Source organism: Lynx rufus, unplaced genomic scaffold, assembly GCF_022079265.1.
Source record: "Lynx rufus isolate CCGP_SWC_20201006 ecotype Redwood Valley unplaced genomic scaffold, mLynRuf1.p SCAF_13, whole genome shotgun sequence".
Classification (NCBI taxonomy): Eukaryota; Metazoa; Chordata; class Mammalia; order Carnivora; family Felidae; genus Lynx; species Lynx rufus.
The window spans coordinates 53836295-53859026 of record NW_025814827.1 but is presented as its reverse complement, the minus strand read 5'-3'; the positions used below and the strand labels follow the sequence as shown (position 1 = coordinate 53859026).

Below are 22732 nucleotides of genomic sequence, written 5' to 3'. Positions count from 1 at the left end.
TTTCATAACTTACAATTTAATCTTAATCTGTCAAAAAAAAAAAACAACTTAAGGTGGGTCTGGTGATGGAGACTGAATCTAGAATTGTCTATTTTATTTTAATTACTTTACCATCATTATAAATATTACTGGTTAAGACCATAAACATCCAAGGGCAAGGATTGTCACTGACTGACATGTAGAATTAATGTTTAGCTGAATGCTGATCTTGGGTATAGGTGATATGACCAAAAGCTTCAGAAAGGCTATGGTGGCCCAGAACACTGATTCTCACACTTTAATGTGCAAGTGAGGAGTTTGTTGAATGATGATCCTGATTCAATAATTCTAGGGTGTGGCCTGAGATTCTGCATTCTTAACAATTGTTGGCAACTGGCAATGCTGCTGGTCATGGACCTCGCTTTGAATAGCAAGGAATTCCAGCATACACTGGAAATCTGAAATAGGATCTTATTTCAAAATATTCAAAAACAAACAAAAACCACGGTAACAGGGACAGATAAACCATCAACTTTCTTTATTAACTCTGTGAGTTACTAGTAAGAAATCACTAATAAGCATTTGCTCACATGAAGGTTCAATCATTTAGAAATACCACCTGAGGGGTTCCTAGGTGACTCAGTCTGTTAAGCATTTGACTTGGGCTCAGGTCATGATCTCACGTTTCTTGAGTTTGAGCCCCACATCAGGCTCTGTGCTGACAGCTCAGAGCCTGGAGCCTGCTTTGTATCCTGTGTCTCCTTCTCTTTCTGTCCCTCCCCTGCCCGCACTCTTTCTCTGTCTCTCTCAAAAATAAACAAACATTAAAATTTTCTTTTAGAAATACCACCCGAATTATGGTCATCATTTCTCTCTCCTTGCATTCTCCCACATTTTAACCATAAAGACAGGAGAAAAGCAGAATGCCATCCCCCAAATTAGGAAGGTATGATTCAGGGGAATAGTAAGAACAAAGGAGAAATAAAGGGAAAAGCTCACCCTTTCCATATGTATGGATCTGGAGAATAAGGAAAAAATAAAGGCAAAAGGAGCAGGTGCTAAGATACATATCCTCCCATCTCTTGGACTAAGATCCAGAGAGGAAATATGTGAGACAGGTTGAAAAGAAAGCCAAAAGCACAAGGATATCAGCTCCATCACCTGCTAGGAAGTCTGGGAAGAGACTTCCTTAAAGTTCCTTCACTATAACCTGGAGTGGGAATGCTACGGTCAGAGGAAACTCTGGTCAGGACTCCCCTTGCTACCTGCTCTTTTATCCCCTCCCTGAGGACACTTCTCTCTCCCATGAAGTTTCTGGGAGTTCACCTGATGAACTTGACAAAGGTGTTGCCATAGCAACAGAGGCACAGTGACCCCAAGGAGAGGAGGAGGAACCTCTGAAGCCAGACCTCAGAGAGTTGGCAGGGTCAGTGAGGGCTAAGATAACGCCTAGTCAGCAAGAAATACCCCCTGTCCAAGCCATGAGATAACAACACAGACGCAGTCCTCAGTGGGAGACAACCTTGGAATATCTAGGGCAAGATCCATTTCATTGAACCCAGCCAGACTATACCCAAAGGTCATGGTAAGCCAGGGGAACTCACTGCACCCTAGAATCACAAAGTCATATAAACCCAGATGCCATCTTAGAAAAAAGCAGGGAGAGACATAAATCTGAAAAACAGCATTTACCCCAAGAGGTAGTTCCCTAATGACAATGTTAAATTTTAGGGGAGGCTATAAGCATCGTGTTTAAGTGCCTGAGCTCTGATCTTAAAACAAGAATTTTCCCTGCTTTACCAGGAAATTATGTGTTTAGGATGTTTCATAAAAATCATTAATCAGCAAGGAAAACAAAGGGACCTGTTTTCTTTTCCATATGTGTCTGAAAAAAAGAAATTTTGATTATGACCAAACAATGCAAGGGTAAGATATGAGTTTATCTTTGCATTGCTAATGCTCAGCATAGCACCTGGAGAATGATGATGAATGAATGTAGATAATGAAACCAAAAACCTTTAGTAGGGCAAGAATGACTTCAGCATGTGACAGAGAGCATAGTATCTTATCTTCAAATGCCAATACCAACACAACCAGTGCAACATGGACAGGCTTCTTCATTCATTCAGAAGGTGGGATTTTGCCTTCTAGTACATAATAATGGCGCATTTGCTAATTAAAAAAAAATATGTGCAGTAGATTCTCAATTAATGTGAGTTGCTCTCCTGCTCCTTCCACATTTTCTTCTTTTCTACACTGAAACTTAAAGCAGATTTGAATAAACAAAACATATATAGGGTGGTAGAATGTTCAGAACCATGGACATTTTTTCACCTTTATGTCTACTGAGCTGTTCCCTCCTATTATTCCCCTTATCAAGGGGCTTGGAACAAAAAAAAACATTTCTTCTAGTTAAATGCACCTCAGACTTCTCAGAGAGTCTACACTGGAGACCCACCAGAGGCAAATGAACCTAACACAGATGCTCACCCTTTCTTTAACCTATTTTCATTTTAGCTGGGAATATGCAGGCTTGAGTTTGTTAGGTACAGTAAATGCTTTGGTTTCATATTTTGCTTCATTAGCATAAAATCAACACCAGTGTTTGCCAAACAACAATTCTCATAAGGTCTTAATGCTGAAGACAAAAACACTTTTTTTAGCATTCGGGCCCGATTTCAGATTCTTGGCCACGTGTTAATTCACAGCTTAGAAAAGACCTGAGAGCTTTCCAAATTTACTAAAATAAAATATGTAACTTTGTAGCAAATCACAAATAAATTACTAGAATTTCTCTGTTGGTTCTTTGAAACCTTCTGAAATGAATGCAATTTAATGTGCTCATTATTTCAGGAAAATTCTTAGGTAAGAAAGTAGTTTACTTCCTTATGTTTACATTACCTGCAAAGGTGTGCTAAGTGTTTTTCAAGTGATTTTAGGAAGGACGATGTCTTCCAGGAAAAGTGCCAGCTATTATACAGGAAAACAGGATCATCAATGAGTGAATTTATCAGGGGTAGCATAGAACTAGTTAATAGTTTTATATCCCTTTGAAGAATATGCTGATTCTATCAGCTGAATTCAGAACAAGGTTCTTTTCTTGAATTCTTGGTGACAAAGGCCCTAGTCTTTCTTTTTAGAAGAGAGAGAGAGGTAATTGAAACTGTGGCCAGTGGCTCAGAATTTTATAAGTGTATAAATATAGGAACTACTCTTTTGGAGGAATTTTCCTCACAAAATTTTCTCTGTAGTTGTGCTTTGGTTTGTGTTAACTCTTCCACTCAAATATGTAATCTGTTAGATGTTAAAAGCTCTCAAAGTATACCTTTTCAGTACTGTATGAATCTGTTATATTCTCTATGAAACTGTTACAAAGCAAACTCATATCTACTCTATGAAAGTGTTACAAAGCAAACACATCACCCAAATAGTATTATTTTGGATACTTCCTTAAATTGCCATATACTGCATCTTAACTGGGTTCACAATAAAAGAGTCAGACACTCTGTTGTAGGTATAATATTCCCATTTTAGGAGGTTGAAAGCCTTCATCACATGAGGAAAAACAGTCTTCTAAATCAAAGTCAGTTTTTGTTAGAGAAGCACAGAATTATGAGTGTATTTATTTCATAGATGGAGAATTTAATAGAGATGGAGACAAATCTATGGAGAAATAAATGTGTAACTTTTTCTTTAGTATTTGTTTCTAAGTTTGGGTTCACTACTATGGGTAATTGCCAAAAATATTTCCCAACATCCTGTCCACCATTTTACTCTGCCTCTTCCAGGTTACAAAAAGATTCTTTTCACCACAGAAATAAAATACTAACAAGCTTATTCAGTATTATTTTCCTGCAGATTGGAGAGCAATACATTATTTGTAAGGCTAGCATAGTTTAAGAAATAATCCTTCCTCTAAACCCTGATGGGAGTTATGTTTGACTAGCTAAGTGTTTGAATACATAAATGCATTCAGCCTTTGGTATTTAAAGTGAGCATCATTAACTCAACATTTCAACTTAAACTTTGCTTAAAAGATAAAGTTTCACCCAAGTGAAATCAATGGGAGGTGTGTGTGAATATATGAGGTTTCAGTTTGGCCCACTGAGGAATTTTGATTAAAACAGACAACCAAATGAAGAAATCATCAAAATAGAGCAATTATTGGTTGAAGAAAAGATAACACTATAAAGTCCTGGCAGTTTTTCTACCTAAGTCTCAGTGACATATATTTAGGAGCATTTAAGAATCCATCTTTTATACACTTAATGGTTCATTTCACACCAATACATCCAAAAACACAAGACCGGTTCCTGAAATACCAGCTTGTCTATATTGGGACTTCTATTAAATGATCCAATTTTCCTAGCTTCTTTAGCATATTGATTCTTTCCCCAAATATTCACTAAGTGTTCACTGTTCACATTATTTGCTCAAGGAAGTTTGCCTCTGCTTTTCAAAAAAGACACTAAAGGGAGTGGTAACAAAATCTTGTAAAAATATGGTTTAAGAATTTTACAGAAGTGAAATACTAATAATAGATCAGAATTTCCCATCATCCTCTACACCATGTGGCACGTAAGCACAGAAGGGGCACCTGCCCCAATCATAATATCATTAAAGAATAAAATTTAGCTTTCTGGACATGGAATCTGATATGCACAGTTGCATGTAGAATCCCTTTCCACTCTAAACATATTAAAGTGTGGACACTAATTTACTATTTTGAATGAAAATTCATGAGCGACTTCCTCATGAGAAAAGCAGTCTGCCTTTGCCATTAATAAATAAAAAGGAATATGGAGTTCTTTCCAGCAGTAATTTTCTCAATTCTCATATATACCCACATACATGTAAAAATGCCTGAGAAAAATAAAATCAACCCTACAAATCTGTTAATGACTGGCCCCACTTTCTCATGGGCTCATGGGCTGCCTGTCCATAAACAGTTGTTATTACAATAACAGTCACAAAGCAAAACAAAATTCTGATCTCCAAGGTTAGAAAATATCAATTAGAAATATCAGTGTATATTTCTGGATGTATTTGGAGGATTCTGTTAGGCTGTCAGGAAGTCAAACCCTTATCTAAATTTCCAGATAATACACTGGACTAAGCTCTAGACAAAGAACTGGAAAACATTCTGAAGAATGTAGAATCAGTAGTGATTCTAACACAAATGGGGAAACAATACAAAGCAAGAGACAATGTTGTTTTTCAAAAAAAAAAAAAAAAGAATAAATCTTCCTATGTATCATCTGTGTGTTAGAGGGGCTGGATCTAGATGTGCTACCAGCACACTGGGATGCATCAGGCAGCTTGCTCTTTAAAAGGACTACCACACCCTAGGCCTCACTGGTTTTCAAAGATTTAATAGGCAACAGAGAATATGGACTCTCAGGGTTAGGGCAGGAAGTAAATAATCTGGAAATTATCCTCTGCCACCTAATCCCTAACAAAAGCCTGGTGGCAGAATTAACACAGAGCGCTCTCCCAGAATGATTCTATCTCCTTCATCAAGGTTGTTGACTCTGCCCAGAGAGTGCTATGCTCAGACTACAATTTTAGTTACTTGTAGAACTGCTCTTACTGAATTATGCTTTGACATCAGTTCTCCAGCCTACATTTAAAAACTGCCTTCGGAATTTTGTTTCTCTTGTAGGGCTGTAGTATCACAGATGCCTGTCTTCTCCTTAAAGCCACAAGAGAAATTCTCGGGCCTCAATGGCATAAGAAGCGGGGCTTCCCTAGGAGCACCTGGGTGGCTCAGTCGGTTAGGCATCCGACTTTGGCTCAGGTCATGATCTCGCGGTCCATGAGTTCGAGCCCCGTGTCAGGCTCTGTGCTGACAGCTCAGAGCTCAGAGCCCGGAGCCTGTTTCAGATTCTGTGTCTCCCTCTCTCTCTCTGACCCTCCCCCATTCATGCTCTGTCTCTCTCTGTCTCAAAAATATATAAACATTAAAAAAAAAAAAACAGAAGCTGGGCTTCCCTAGATACATATGATTTTTAATCTTAGGACACCATACATTTTCTGATACAGGAGATTTTTTTCTTTTCTTTCGTATGTAAAATTGAGAGCCAAATCACAACCCTTCTTGAGGACATGCAGAGAATACGTATCTGTTTGTTTTCTTACATGTATTTTACTTTTGCTTAACTTATTTCAGTCAGATATTTATTTTATTTTATTGCAAATATGTTTGTAAGTTGACTCAAATCCTTTGTGAAGATGGGGGTTTGAACAGGAATAAATTTTAAAGTGAAGACTTAAGCTCTGCACATTACAATAAGGTAGCTTAGATCTGTCTTAGGTACCCTCTCATTGCCCCTGCTAGCATCTCTCTGCCTCTTCAATGGGCCTCATCAGCCCTCCAAAGCAGTACAGAAATTAAGATGGAAGGGAGATACAAATATATCTCTTTATTGGTTGACTTTCCTGTTAACTTTGAAGTAACAGTTTCCCGGGAAGTATGCTTCTGCCTCTCTGGCTTGCCTTTTGCTTGATCCTGGCATGGATGGCATTAGATCACTGAAGTGGAAGACTGCCCAGGTCTAAAATTAGTTTAATGTATTTGCACATTAAAAGGGTATAATATCATGACTCCAATGAATACATTTCTACTGGTAAGGTGTTTTTTTTTTTCCCAGAAAGACCTATTTTGACAGTTGCATAGTACCCAGAATATCAGTTATGCAGAGGGTAGCCAGGTACTTTTTGCTCCCTTTGACTACATCCTGATCTTTCTATTTAATAACATCACGATACAAAGGATGGAGCAAAAATAACCTGAAATGAACACAGATCAGCTAGCTATTCATTAGATTGAGACAAGCCAAGAGTCAGAGGAAGAAAGTAGAAATTCATGGTGGAGATAAAATTTGTGTTGCCTAGTGATTTATCTGCAAGAGCATTCCCAACATTAGCACAAATAAAAGATGGTACTTCATTTTATGGCTGGCGTGTACCAGAAAGAAAACATTTTACATAGCAATGTTCCAAAAAACACCCATTGAGCAGAAATTCAAAATGGTCATTTTGTGTATGAAAGAGAGAAAGAAAGAGAGAAAGAATATGAGTAAGCATGAATGTTCATGTAACTGCAACAGAGATATTTTTGGCATGTTTCTCAACAGAAAACCAGGAAGATCACCCTGCAGCAGTAAAATCCAGGTTGATTATATCCCTTCTCAGGAGGTTAAAATCATTCAGTGTATCTTACTGCTTAATTAATTTAAAGAATCAAATTTGATCTTTAATCAAACAATAGTTTAAATAGTGATTTATTTGTTTTCATTTATCAAAATCATTTCCCTTTGGGGATGCTATATATATATACATATATAGTATATGTGTATACATATACATGCATATTTACACACGTACATATACACACACATATACAATACATATATATGTACATATATATACATATATGTACATATATACATACATATATATATATATGTGTGTGTGTGTGTGTGTGTGTGTTCAGACCAGTACAGAGATGTTTCTTTTTCTTTTAAATTTTTTTTTCAACGTTTTTTATTTATTTTTGGGACAGAGAGAGACAGAGCATGAACGGGGGAGGGGCAGAGAGAGAGGGAGACACAGAATCGGAAACAGGCTCCAGGCTCCGAGCCATCAGCCCAGAGCCTGACGCGGGGCTCGAACTCACGGACCGCGAGATCGTGACCTGGCTGAAGTCGGACGCTTAACCGACTGCGCCACCCAGGCGCCCCGAGATGTTTCTTTTTCTAAAGAAAAATGGACTCATCCTTTCTGCCAAACTTAACTTTTTATCTATTTAAAGTTCATTTCAGCCTGTTGTGCTTGGGAATTCCCTATATATTCTGTTTGTATTTGGGAGTAAAATTTACACTGAAACCTTGCATGGTGAGGAGTGAGTTATTCCTACATTCTTAGACTTAGGACAGAAACCTTGACTGCGTCTCTGAGACATGGCTCAAATTTCCCCATAGCCAGAGGAAGCCTGGCATATGGCCAGTGAGACCTGAGGTATCTTCTAGAACTTTACCACCAGAGCAGAAGTCCCTAAAAACTCACCTGGTATTCCCTCCTGATCCCAGGAAGCAGAGTCAAGAACAATCTCCATGCCCTTCTGCTTCAATAACATCGGATTATTATTTATAGTAACCTCAACACACACACACACACACACACACACACACACACACACACATTCTTTCTCCTTACACAGTTACTGTCTTCTGGCCGAAATCCTCACCTTCCCTCTACCAAATCTTTTTCTAATAGCTAGCATCTATGCACCTTTTCTGACAGCTCAGATATTCCCTGCCCCCATAAGTCTCCCTGATTAGGCAGACCTCGTAATTACTCCCATAATACTCTCTATCTTGAATTTTACCACTGTTTCACAAGGATTATCTGAGTGTCTTTCTCCCTCACTAGACTGAGGACTATAGAGATTAAATTTTTTTTTCTATCTTTTCTATTTCTAGTATCTCCTACCACTTCCTGCAACATAGTAGTCAATGCATATTTCATTAACTAACATATATATATATATATATACACACACACACATATATATATATATATATATATAAAACATTATAAATATTTTAGGCATTTTCTTATAGACTATTGTATTTCTGTGCTACAAAAACTATACAGAGTAGGGGGGTAAGGGGATGGGCAAAATTGCTGAAGGGGATTAAGGGGTACAAACTTCCAGTTATAAAATAAAGAAGTCACAGATATGAAAATACAGCATAGGGAATATAGTCAATAATATCGTGATAACATTGTTTGTTGATAGTAACTAGACTTACTACCGTGAGCATTGCTTAAGGTATAGAATTGCTGAATCACTATGTTGCTCACCTGAAACTAAAAATAGCATTGTATGTCAACTATACTTCAATAATAAAAAATTTTAGGTATTTAAAAGTACAGACAGAGATATTGCATCTTGAGAAGGTTAAGTGTCCCAATCAAAGTCACACTGCTAAATGCATCAGAGTGCCGACTTGAATTCCAGTCTTTAGTTTTTAATCTAGTACACATTCTTTCCTCCTTGAAGAAATTAGACTAGACTGAATTCATGACTACCCCTAAAGGTACATGTTATTTGTGCAGTTGGAAGCAATCTGAGCAGTCTTAACTCATTCTAATATCTAGGATCAGGAGCTTTTACCTGCAGCTTTGAGGCAGAAAATAATAGTTGACTGTGGTCCTAAATTCCTGCCAATCAAGATACCACCTTGAATTCTCAATGATGTAGTTTTTATTTTGGAAGCCTTGTATAATATAGCATGAAAGATTCTAACTGAAATCAAAACGTTCTGATTATCCACACTTTTTAAAACAAGCATTCCTTAAAGGTAACGTTATGTCCACCTGGGTGAGGGAGTAGTTTACCATAAAGTAAGCTCCTACCTCTCTCAGCGTCTGTTGCCTCATAGTTACCACACTGTCCTTGTTGATGGTCGAGAAGCGCAAAACATTCTTGAGACCCAGACCTGCTTCCTGGGCATTTACACTTGGAGGTTCCACAGACCATCAAACAGTTTGGAACTGTGCCACAAATACTCAGCTTCTTTCCCCCATTCCTGCTTCTCGCCTTTCTTCCCCACCTCAGTGAATGACATGTCCATCTGCCAGACTGCACAAGCCTGAATCATGGAAGTCCATTCTTAAATTTCCCTCCCTTAATGTCACCTGCTTGGTGTCCAGGGCCTGTCTTCAACTTCCTTCTTTCAGTTTCCAATGGAAACTTTCAGCTTCCATTGCTACTGTCCTAGCTCAGGCCCTATTTATTTCTCACTTGGATGACTAGAGTAGGATCTTAATTGAACACTATCTAATCTTGCCCATGCCAATCTATTTTCCTCACCACTGCCAAGATACCATTTCAAAACTGACCATCTAGTCAGTCTGGGCAGGCTTTACTGGTCCTAGAAGTTTGTACACAATGCCTCCTCTGTAGGAAGCATTCTCATGGTCACTTCTGATCCTGAGGCATATTCCATGACACTTCTGGAAGGCTTTCCTGACTTGCACACACCTGCCACATGCTGTGTCTCATTGTCTCTCCATGCTCAGTACAGCCTGCACTTAACAGTTGTAATTCAACGTTAAATGACACAAAAGCCATTTGAATCCAGATTCTCCCATCTTCTTTCTCCTCCCTGAACTAGCAATCAGAACATCAGAGTGGCTCCTTTCTCGCCCTCATTCCCCTCACCTGATGGGTCATCAAGGTTTATCAATTCTTTCTGGCTTTAGTCTCCAATCCAGTCTCCACATACTCAATTAATTTCTAACCTGAAATCTTCATTGACTAAAGCAGTGCTTCTCAAATAGCAGCATCAGAATCGCCTGGAGAGCTCATTACACAAAGATTGCTGGTCCCCAGGTCTAGGCTTTCCAATTCAGTAGGTCTGGAGTGGGACTGAGAATTGGCATTTCTAACAAGTTCCCAGGAGATGCTGATGCTGCTGGTCCAGAGAACACACTTTCAAAACGAATGGTACATTGGTTCTCAAACCTGAAGTGGGCATTAGAACATATTTATACCTTGGCTCACTCCTGACTACTGAATCAGAATTTTCAATGGAGTGGGGTAGGCAGACATTTCTCAGCTTAAAGACTCCACAGGTGATTCTGATTCTGAGTAACAACTAGGAACTCAATGATTAACTCCTGGACCTGGACTGTGCCTTCTTCCCAAGGCTTAATTTCTCACCCCTGGCTTTCTATCCCGCTTTCCAGTCATATGGAACCAGCAGGCAGTCTGATGATTCCAGACTTGTGTTCCCTCTCTTCGAGCCCCAGATAAATTTGAGCTACTAATTTATGCATCCATTCATTCACTGACCATCTAGCACGCACAAGCCTAGCACCCGGTGTAGGGCGGAGTGTGGTGAGCACTACAGATGCAGCTTTGCCTCATGGAGCCCACACTGTTGCTCTGAGCTCCTCAGCATCCTCTGCTTCCCTTTCTCATTTCCCAGGTAAATACTGGCTTGATGCCACACTTTCTTGCTAGACTGTAAATTTCATGAAGGCAGGGACTGTGGTCTGTCTTTGTAGGTGCTAAATAAATATTTGTTCAGATTAAATTGAAAAGCTCTTCCCCTGACCCAGCCTTCTTTCTTTCCTTTTTCTTTTTTTAAATTTGAGTACAGTTGACACACCATGTTACATTAGTTTCAGGTGTACAACTTAGTGATTTGACAGGTTTATACATTATGCTATGTTCACCATAAGTATGGCTACCATCTGTCCCATTACATCACTATTACAAGATCATTGACTTTATTCCTTATGTTCTGCTTTTCATTTCCATGACTTACTCATTCCGTAACTGGAGGCCTGTATCTCCTTTTTCCCTTCACCTGTTTTGTCCCCCCCTTCCCCCTCCCCTCTGGAAACCATCAGTTTGTTCTCTGTATTTATTGTTCTGACTCTGCTTTTTGTTTGTTTATTCATTTTTTTAAAATTCCATTTATGAGTGGAGTCTTATGGTATTTGTCTTTTTCAGCCTTACTATGTCACTTAGCATAATATTCACTAGGTCTATCCATGTTGTTTCAAATGGTATGATCTCATCCTTTTCTATGGCTGTATAATAGTCCATTGTGTATATACCCTACATTTTCCCTATTTATTTATCTACTGATGGACACTGAGGATGCTTCTGTGTCTTGGCTATTGTAAATAGTGCTGCAATAAACATAGGCAAAAATATATAGTGGGAAAAAGACAGTCTTTTCAACAAGTGGTGCTGGGAAAACTGGACAGCCACATGCAAAAGAATAAAACTGGACTACTTTCTAACAGCATACACAAAAAAGAATTCAAAACAGATTAAAGACCTAAATGTGAGACCTGAAACCATAAAAATCCTAGAAGAGAACACAGGCAGTAATTTCTCTGACATCAACCATAGCAACATTTTTCTAGATATGTCTCCTAAGGTGAGGGAAACAAAAGCGAATATAAACTATTGTGACTACATCAAAATAACAAGCTTTTGCACAGCAAAGGGAACCATTAACAAAACAAAAAGACAACCTACTAAATAGGAGAAGATATTTATAAATGATATATCTGATAAAAGGTTCGTATCCAAAATAAATAAAGAACTTACACTACTCCATACCAAAAAACCCCAAATAATCCAATTTAAAAATGAGCAAAAGACCTAAATAGACATTTTTCCAAGGAAGACATACATATGGCCAACAGACACATGAAAAGATGTTCAACATCACTGACCAAGCCTTCTTTCAAAAATCCTCTCCCTGCTGTCATTTGTAATCTGCTCCAGATCTCCTACCATAGTCAGAATTGAGCTATGTCTTCCCTGAGCCGAAGCCCCTACCCAAATAACAGTTTCTAACTTAGCACTTGTGATCCTTTATTCCATGTTGTTTATAAACTGGCTCCTTCTACTAAACTGTGAACCTCTCTTTTTTGCCTTTAATCTCTATATTCATATTAGTAATATTTGTCAAATTAATGACTGAAGTCAATTTTGTCTTCACTTAAGCCTACTTCCGAATGTTTTTGCTCAAACTTCCTTATGGCTTTAATGAAATCTCCTTAAGACTCTTCAATTTCTCCATAGTAGAAAAATACCATAATTAAATTTCATACACTATGGAATATACACAACATAGGATTTAGAGGGGGAAAAAATGTTTATCGAGAGTCTGAATGAAATCCTCAGAGAGAAGGCAAAGCATGACTTTTTGAACTGTCTACTGCATTCAGACCCAGGGTCCTGCACTGAAGTCTTAGCTCCAACTTAAAAAATCATCCTGGGCATGCCAGTCACCCCAGCCTTTTTACCTCCCAGTTCTATCATTTATAAACTGAACAAAAGAAGTGGTTTGTGATCGACAGTAAGTCTTGACAGCAAGTAGGATGCTACTTAATGAATTAAACAGCATCTTTGAAATTCATTTAAAAAATGAAATCAGACAACGTCTGGATAGAAAGAGGTGTCAAGAAAAGAGATGGTTACACTTTACAAAATATACAAAAGGTAAGTGTTCTTGACAAACTTTGCTCAGACCATTGTGTCATTCACATAGTAGGCCTTCAGTGGATATTTACTAGGCGAAGGAAGCAAACAAACAAAAAAAACAAACAAAACAACAAATCTGTAAGTGTTTTCATTTAACTTGGCAGGAATCAAAAAGCACCAATCTGCTCCCATAAATAATCATCAGTGATTCGTGCATTGCATGTCCCTCCAGGAAGCCATAGTTTCCCGCTTTGTGGTGCTGGAGCCAGTGCCAACGGTCTCCCATAGGTAAACAACTCTGTTACTAGCACTCACACAGTCTCACATATTCAGGGAAATCTTCCTACCACAAATATTCATGACTGTTCAACACACAGTTCATAGTTGTATATAAGCTCTGTTCTATCACTTTGCTACCCAACTTTTCATTAAGCCAGAGGGGTTAAAATTCATTTCTTTAAGAAATATTTTAAGTTCATTTATTTATTTTAAGAGACACAGAAACATCCTGAGCAGGGTAGGAGTAGAGAGAGAGGGAGAGGGAGAAAGAATCCCAAGCAGGATCCATCTACACGGTCAGCACAGAGCCCAATGCAGGGCTCACACTCACAAAACTGTGAGATCATGACATGAGCTGAAACTGAGCATCAGATACTTAACCGACTGAACCACCCAGGTGCCCTGAGGTTAAAATTCATTTCTACACTTGATCTTAGGCAAAAGTCCAAAAAGCGATTAAAATTCATTTCTAAGCAATACTGTGGTTATGTAAACTTCCTAGAAATTTAAGATCACCATTCTATCCAGCTGCTGAGTTTTCCCTGGAGTAGCTTATACATTTTTTCAACCACATACTGATAGTGTGCATGTAGACATGGGGAGGAAATAAAAATATACAAATTGTATCACCAGCTTAATTAAAAAATTTTTTTAAGTTTAGTTATTTATTTTGAGATAGAGAGAGAGAGCGCTCAGAGAAGGTGCAGAGAGAGAGGGAGGGAGAGAATTCCAAGCAGGCTCTGTACTGTCAGCACAGAGACTGATGTGGGGCTCAAGCTCACAAACTGTGAGATCATGACCTGAGCCAAAACCAAGAGTTGGACATTTAACCAACTGAGCCACCCAGGAGTCCTTAATTTTCTCTTTAGTAGATTGGATGTCTGTATATGGAATGAAGACCCTAGAAAGCCCACGCTATTCCCACAATTGCTTATTGCAAACAATGCTCATTCTATGCAACAAAACTAACTATTAATGAAGTTTATGTATCATTGGAGCAGATAATTTTACAAGGCGGTGTTCTTAAGGCTCCAGAATTAAGGATTTGACTGTGGGAGCAGGGAGTCTCGGGGGCAGGACACCCCAGATAACCTCACCCACATGCATTCCTCAAACAATGCTTTTCTGTATGTAAACAGAAAATAGAAAGGAGTATATGGTTTTTGTCTTTAGTATTAAATAGCTGCCTTTTCTTCAGTACGCTCTTAAATTTCTGCACAATGCACAGCCTTCAGCACCCCAAGGAGCATAAACAAAGGATATCAGGCAAGTTCACCTACTCCCACTTCACAGAACAATGCTTGTTGTTAACTAAGCAATTCCCAGGGCAAATTTATGATTTTTGAAGCCCAGAGTAAGTACTCAGGTTGGGTCCTTGGAATCTGAGGTCAGAAGCATGAGGTGCCCGCTCAGTCCCCAGGGCTTTCAGAAAACATGAAAATGTGACCTAAAGTTTGTGCCTGCATCTACGCCAAAGACTATTTAGGCACAGAGAGAAATTAAAGCACATTAAAGCCTCAAAACAGCTTATTGTTCATGCTCCAAGACCTAACCTTTTCTTTCTTATATGCTGCAATGCTTTTCTATATACATAATGTATCTGTATATAAAAAATATCTTGATAGAGAGGAACCTGGGTGGCTCATTTGGTTAAGCGTCCGAATTTGGCTCAGGTCATGATCTCATGGTTAATAGGTTTGAGCCCCATGCTGGGCTCTGTGCTGACAGCTCAGAGCCTGGAGGAGGCTTTGGATTTTGTGTCTCCCTCTCTCTCTGCCCCTCTCCCACTTGCTTGCATGTGCGTGTGCATGCTGTCTCTCAAAAATAAACATCAAAAAAAAATTTTGTAATATCTTGATAGAGCAACAAATTATATAGATTTGAAAATTTGAAATTTGAAAATTTGAAAATTAGGAAAATTTACTCCATTTCCTAAACAGAATTATAACCTGCATCATTTTCCTGTATTCTTAGACCTTAGGTTATATCACAAGACAGAATTTATAATCAGTACTTAATTTATCCCAAAATATCTGTAACTATATGCATTTAAAGTGTAAATGCAAACAAGTGCACAAAAAGATTTCTTTCTTCCTGCCTTTTCAGGGAATATTTTGGCTACAGTTAAACCCCATATGACGCTTACTAACATGTATGTAATGGAACTTGAGGGAACAGTTTCTCCCCCTTATTGTCTGGCGCAAGTATAATAGTGAAATAGGTTACTGTTCCCATTTTTATGAGTATACTTATTCTTAAGTCATTAAAATAATGAAATAATTAAATTTAATTAGTGTTCTTTTATTCTTTAATAATCGCCTATAAAATAATAGAATTGGGCCAGAAAAGAAAAAAAAAAAGAAAATATATATATACATGCAGTATTTGCATAACTTGAAAGTCATTTGGAGGGGCGCCTGGGTGGCACAGTGGGGCGCCAGGGTGGCTCAGTTGGTTAAGCATCTGACTTCAGCTCAGGTCATGATCTAACGGTTTGTGGGTTCAAGCCCCACGTTGGGCTCTGTGCTGACAGCTAAGAGCCTGGAGCCTGTTTCGGATTCTGTGTCTCCTCTCTCTTCCCCTCCCCTGCTCATGCTCTGTCTCTCTCTGTCTCTCAATAATAAATAAATGTTAAAAATATTTTTTTAAGTCATTTGGAAATATCTGAAAGTATAAGTTATTTATTCAATAGTATAATTGAACATAGTATATATAAATTGAATATAGTATATTTGGGTATTTAGTACAATGTAAATACAGCCATGTGTGTCAGGCTGAGGGAAGTTGTTGATGGGTCACTGAATTTGTTGGGTCCTTTCACATACCATGGACAATTCTAGTGCTAGACTGTTATTCTAATTGACTTTATGTGAATGCAACTGGCTAACCCAGTGTCTATGAAGAATTATTAAATATCTATGTTTTCAGGAAAATCATGTAGTACCAAATTTCCAGTGAGATTTTGATATTTAAAAGTCCCTTGGATAGACTTTAAAATAAATGGTGAAGTTAAAAAGGGGGAAAAAAACACTGAAAAAAATTTATGAAGAAGAAAGACCAATACTATAAGCACAACATAGTCACACAAACATTCCCAACATCACTACTTTGAAACAGAGATTTGAAGCTTGCAAAAAGGCTGTTTTGAAAAAAATAACAAGAAAGTTAGGAAGTTCTGGGTTAGATGAGAGAGTCTGATAAAATCCACACTCTTCCATTCTGGCACAAATGGAAAAGAACGTAAACGCCTACTCTACTGAGCTTTGACTGGTGTGTTAGCTAAGGAGGAAATGCCTTGCCTAACACTAACCAGTGGAGAATCATTGAAAAAGTAGAGATTAGTGAGAATAAAACAACAAAAAGAATAGCTCCCTACCCATTGCCTCCCACTGAATGAACTTTTGACATATCAGCAAACTCTTCTTTCCTCTTGCTGCTGCTGGTGTACTGCTCGCTGTACAGCTTTAGGGACATCTGCTCAACAGCATCTCTTTGTGCTTCCAGGTAGCATAGCTGAACCTCAGCCTGGAGAGAGAAACAAAGGGGAATTGCTGTTTTAATCCAGAAAGAATGCATTTCAAGTGAGGTGTAACAACTCAAAGAATGGGAATTGTTCACATCATTATACCGTTCCTTTTTGGGTTGGATTTAATGGGATCAGCTGGGCATATTACAGAATTATACTTTAGATCTGAATCTTATAAGTTCCTCCTTAAAATATGACTTGAATAAGTGAACTCTCAGAAGACTCAGTAAATATCACAAAATATCCCTGTGATCATAATACTGCATGATGAGATTTTACATAAAAATTCTGTGAAATTCCTTAATAATATTCTTCCTTATATTGCCACATATGTAACATTTATTTTTTAAAGATCTCCCTCAAACCCATACATTTTCATGGACATATATTCTGAACGTTTTTCATTATCTTCCCTGAGAAGAATAAAAGCCTAGTACAAATTCTATTGTATCTTCAATAATGACAATAGACTTCCTTTGTTACTTTTTTGGGGGGTCCCCTGTATTATTACCTTAATTTTAAAACAGACAGAATCATGATTTTGCTTACATGTTGGTTTGAATTGTTACATCTTTCATAGTTACTTGGGGCTTACTGTAGTAAAGAGAGGTAGTAAGTTCACCATGCTGTTTTCTATCAAACCAAGGCCAAAAGAATGCTGAATAATATTTGGCATGGAAATTTATTGAATAGATGCTTTATTTATTGCAGCTGTTATGATCCCTGTGGCTTTAGGGTTCCCCAGAACACCAGATGAGACCGGGAATGCGTGCCCATGGTAGAGGGGAGGGAGAAATGCTGACTTCATGTGCACTGCGCACCAAAGGAACTCTTATTTTCTTTTGGCGTACTTCACAAAATCCATCCATGTCTGTTAACATTTCTGATAAGCCTTAAAACTGCTACTTCTTTCTAATTTAATTACATATTGTGTTAAAAACATTTCTGGGTCAGCTGTTGGGTAGTTGCCAGAATTCTGTAATGTTTAAGAAAAGCCAAGTCAGACACGAGGTCCTACTTTTTGTGAACCAATCAAGGCCTTTTGCCTGCTCTCTGGCTATATAGACTTGACCATGGAAGAAAAACAAAACAAAACCAAACAAAACAACAACAACAACAACAAAAACAGTGTTACAAAGTGGCAGCTGCTTAAAACAGCAAATCAGGACTCTGTAAATGAAACGGGTAGTTTATGAAATGTAAGATCTCTGAAGTTCCTATGTTGTTGTTTCTACAAGCAGCTAATTATGAACACTCTAGACTATAGAGGAGAAACTTATAAAAATGCTAAAATTACTATATTTTGATCACTGAAATTTCAGAAATCAATTAAAAGCTATAATCTATATAATGGTTCATGTGAATTTTTCTTGCCCAAACTAATTGGAAAGTAATAGTCAAAGAACTTAAAAACAATAATCCTCCCAAATGCCAACCCCTTTTATCCTTCCCCTCTTCCAAGCTGTAGGGATAATAAAGAGGTCTTCCCATACCATGTATTCTATTGGAAAACCCATTCAAATAATGTTTCTCCACCATTAGGTGCCAAGGGACATGTCTGATCCCTAGAGATTCTCATAAGTTTTTAAACATCCTAAGATAACAAGCCAGACCATCCTCATTCTGGATAATGATCTCACAAATGTGTGTCACTGGTCACAAAAAGAATCATCAAGAATGAAGTCAACTTAATGTAGACATCACTACTATAGAAAAATAACTGGAACTCATCCCTCAGAGACCCTAGGCCATTTCTGTGTACAAAGGAACATACCTCTCATATGACAGGGATACATGGAAAGGAGTTCAGAGAACAATGCGGAGAGCAACTCAAAGATAATTAGTCACCTTATGAAAATGATTGAAATGTTGTAATGTAAGACTTTTATTGCACAATATCTCACAGGCATTTGACATAGGAAACTTCCCTGCACTAACAAAGAGATGAATTAGATGGCCCAAGTCTTTCCTATCCATCTCTATTTCTCTCTCTGCTTTCAATGATTCATTCCTAAATGTGATGATAAAAATAGAACCAAAATAGCTCCTTCTGCTAAGGTTGAATGGCTTTGCCAGTCTAACTCTCTGCAGACTAGTTAAATTTTTCTCATACTATATCTTAGTCCAAAGATAAATTTTTAGGAGGAAGATATGAAGAAAATATACTACTTTAAAAAACAGTAACACTGAATCTCTGATTAAAGGAATTTTATTTGTTAGCATTTATGATAATAGTGGATACTCTGTAAAATACTATATTTTACAAATGGTAGCTCAACTTGATTAAATAACATTACTGTTATGTTATCAACAGAATTTGGCAACTTACTCATTAAGGAAAATAAAGGAAAAAGAGGGTGCAAATACAGTGACAGATCAACTTGTTACTTCCTGGTTGCTGAAAAGCCTATGGTGCCATCAATTAGAGTAGGTGTAAAAAAACAGCAATATGGATGGATGAAACAGATGATGTGGATTTGAGTCTTTTGGTTTGAGGTACTGGTGGAACACCAAAAGGAGATGATCAGTAAACAAGTGGAAAAAATTAAGTCTGATATATAAACCTAGAAGCAATGGCTGACATTAGGAGAGGAAATGAGAATGCCATGGGAGAGAGTATATGATGACAGAAAAAAATATCAGTTCTCACTTATTCTACTCAAAGTCTGCATTACCCCTTAGCTGACCTAATGTGATGGATTCTCAATCACTCTCCTTCCTTCCTTCTCTACCATCACCAAATCTGTTTTACAGATGGTTCACTGATTGATTTCTGAATCAGAGCTGAGATCACTAGTTGTTGTTTCAGGGCTTAATTCTGGATTGCTTTTCTTTATTTATACTATTCTCCATGGCTTTCACTGAAATCTATATAGTAATGGCTCCTAATCTTTTCTGAGCTCCATATTACACATCCAAGCAAACACCTGACACTGCTCCTTGGATTTACTTTAGGCACAAGTATTCAAAACTGAATGCTTCATTCTCATCCTCACCACATCCCCCAAAACATTCTGCACTTACGTCCTTCCTTTCAAATAAATGGCACCATGTGTTGCTCAGGTCAGAAAACTGAAAGTTGTCCTTAATTCCTCCCTTTACTCATTGCCCACAGCCATTTACTCTCTAAATTCCATTGATTCTTCTTCCAAAATGTCTCTCCAGTCTGTCTCCCCAATCTGCATTCCTGCTAGCCTAGCCCACGCCTTCATCACCTCTCCTCTGCAGTGCAACAGTTATCTTCTAACATTCATCTCTACTCACCCATTCTTGCCCCTCCAATCTTCCTTTATAGTGGCCTCAGTGGTTCTCATAAAAAAATAAAATAAACAAAACAAAACGAAACAAAACAAAAACCCAAAAACAAACAAACATCCCAAACTTCTATGCTCCAAGACATTTGGTTCTTCAGATGTCATTTTCTAACTGTCTCTCTCATGATCCCCATGCCCTGTCATCTCTGTCTATTTTCAGTTCTTTAAACAACTCTTTCCAATCTCAGGGCCTTTGCACATATTGCTCTCTTTCTCTGGAACACTCTCTTACTAATGTCTTCTCATCCTTCACTTCTCAGTTGACATTTTATCTCTCGAAAGGCCTTCCCTGATCACCCTATCAAAGGTATATTCATTCTATTTTTTTTCTCCTTTGGAACAGTATTAATTTCTTTTACAGAATATATCACAATTTAAAAATTCTCATATTTACTTGTTTATACTCTGTCTCTGTCTCCAGACTCTAAGCTCCATAATGGGACTGGGTCTGTCTGTCTCCTTTGTTATTTTGTACTCCCAGCACCTTGGCAGAATATGATAGGGGCTCAGTAAATAACTGTTGAATAAATGAATTATACATTCATCCATCTATCCACTTATTACTCATATGTACATTGAGCCTTTAACATGTGTCAGGAACTGCACCCGGGACTATGTGTACGACGAGGAAAAAACAGTCCCTTTGGAGAAGGAAAGAGCTATGCCAACAGATAGCCTCAAGTGTGCTATGTAAAATGAATGTGGGGAGGATGGGAATTAAAAAAAAAAACAAACAACTAATTGTCTGAAAATGAGGAATGGGCAGTAAAAGCCTAGGAGAGGTGTCATTTGAGCCAGATCTGGGAGGATGGGTATGATTTTGTCAGGTGAAGAAGCAGATAGATTCTTTATAGGCAGTGACTTGTTTGTTCAAAGGCCTAGAGTCATGAAAGGATATGGCATGTTCAGAGAGGGGGCTGGAGCTTTGGGGCATTTAGATGAAGAGTCTTACAGAGAAGAGGATGTCAGTTTAGAGAATTTGGATGCTATCCAACAACATGACAACAGAAGATGCCACTGTTTCTGTAATGGCCTTAATCTTCCTCCATCTCCCCTTTTCTCTCATGGCAAGGGAGTCATCTGATGGATTAGTCCAAATATGCTCATAAAGGACATACCTCCTGATGTACTTTGGGAATACTGCATTGAGAAGGAATCAAGTTTCCATCAGGCCAGAAGGCCAGTGTCCCAAATAAATGCCTAAGAGATTCTAGTAACTTGTACCTCTAGTAAACCTTTAACATAATATGGACTGAGCTCCTCCCACCCCCAATTCATATGTTGGAGTCCTAACACCCAATATGACCATATTTGGAGATAGTCTTTAAGGAGGGAATTAGGATTAAATGAGGTCACAAGGGTGGGGCCCTAATCCAATAGGAATGGTGTCTTTATAAGAAGATGAAAAGTAGGGACAAAGAGAAAAGGCCATGTGAGGACACAGCGAGAAGATGGATGTTTCCAAGCTAAAGAGAGATGCCTTACAAGAAACCAAACCTGCCAACATCTTGATTTGGAATTTTTAGCTTCCACAACTGTGAGAAATACATTTCTGCTGTTTAAGCCACCAGTCTGTGGTATTTTGTTATTGCCACCCTAGCAGACTAATACACATAATAAAGTTAGAAACGCTGCCTTCCCATCTGAGGTTGAATATAATTCCTTTGCATTCCTTCGCTATTCCTAATAGCACCTTTGTGCCTTTGTTTTATAAGCACCTAGAACCTAAGTCACAAGGGATACACCTCTTCAAATTTAGACTACACATTAATAACTTAATCAGAATATAAGGCACAGTGTGTTAAAATAGTTTACTTAAATTTGGCTTCATATGTAGTGATCCAAATTCAATAATCTTCTTTTAGGGCCTGAATAATTACTCAACCATACAGTTCCCCTTGATACTGAATCGAATAACAATATAGCTAACCCATGATAAATTTGCGGGAAGGGTTAAATTTCTTAACAATCTTTTTTTTTCGATATATGAAATTTATTGTCAAATTGGTTTCCATACAACACCCAGGGGTCATCCCAAAAGGTGCCCTCCTCTATACCCATCACCCACCCTTCCCTCCCTCCCACCCCCCATCAACCCTCAGTTTGTTCTCAGTTTTTAAGAGTCTCTTATGCTTTGGCTCTCTCTCACTCTAACCTCCTTTTTTTTTTTTCCTTCCCCTCCCCCATGGGTTTCTGTTAAGTTTCTCAGAATCCACATAAGAGTGAAAACATATAGTATCTGTCTTTCTCTGTATGGCTTATTTCACTTAGCATCACACTCTCCAGTTCCATCCACGTTGCTACAAAGGGCCATATTTCATTCTTTCTCATTGCCACGTAGTACTCCATTGTGTCCTAACAATCTTTAATGATTAAAAACATAATCACTTTTATAATTACATATAGACATTTCCCTTATCCTTGCCTTAAAAAGCACTGATTTAGTCAAGAAATATCAATTATTTCATCATTGCTGCATGTCCCAGCACCCTTTGCTGGGTTAAGCATCCTGAGAATGTTAAAATTAATTTCACTATTTCTTAACTCATGCTATTAGAAGTCTTCCCACTCATTCATACTGTATTTCATAGCTTCCCACCACAACTACCTGCC

The 22732-nt window shown here is 38.1% G+C and overlaps 1 protein-coding gene across 1 annotated transcript in view; it reads right to left on the bottom strand.

The window, feature by feature from the left end:
- The window catches only part of AKAP6 (A-kinase anchoring protein 6), a 366558-nt gene that overhangs the window by 123345 nt on the left and 220481 nt on the right, over positions 1–22732 (bottom strand). The window contains exon 7 of the mRNA XM_047074636.1: positions 16656–16804. Within this exon, the coding sequence (XP_046930592.1) occupies positions 16656–16804 (149 nt within the window). The remainder of the gene's footprint in view (positions 1–16655; positions 16805–22732) is intronic.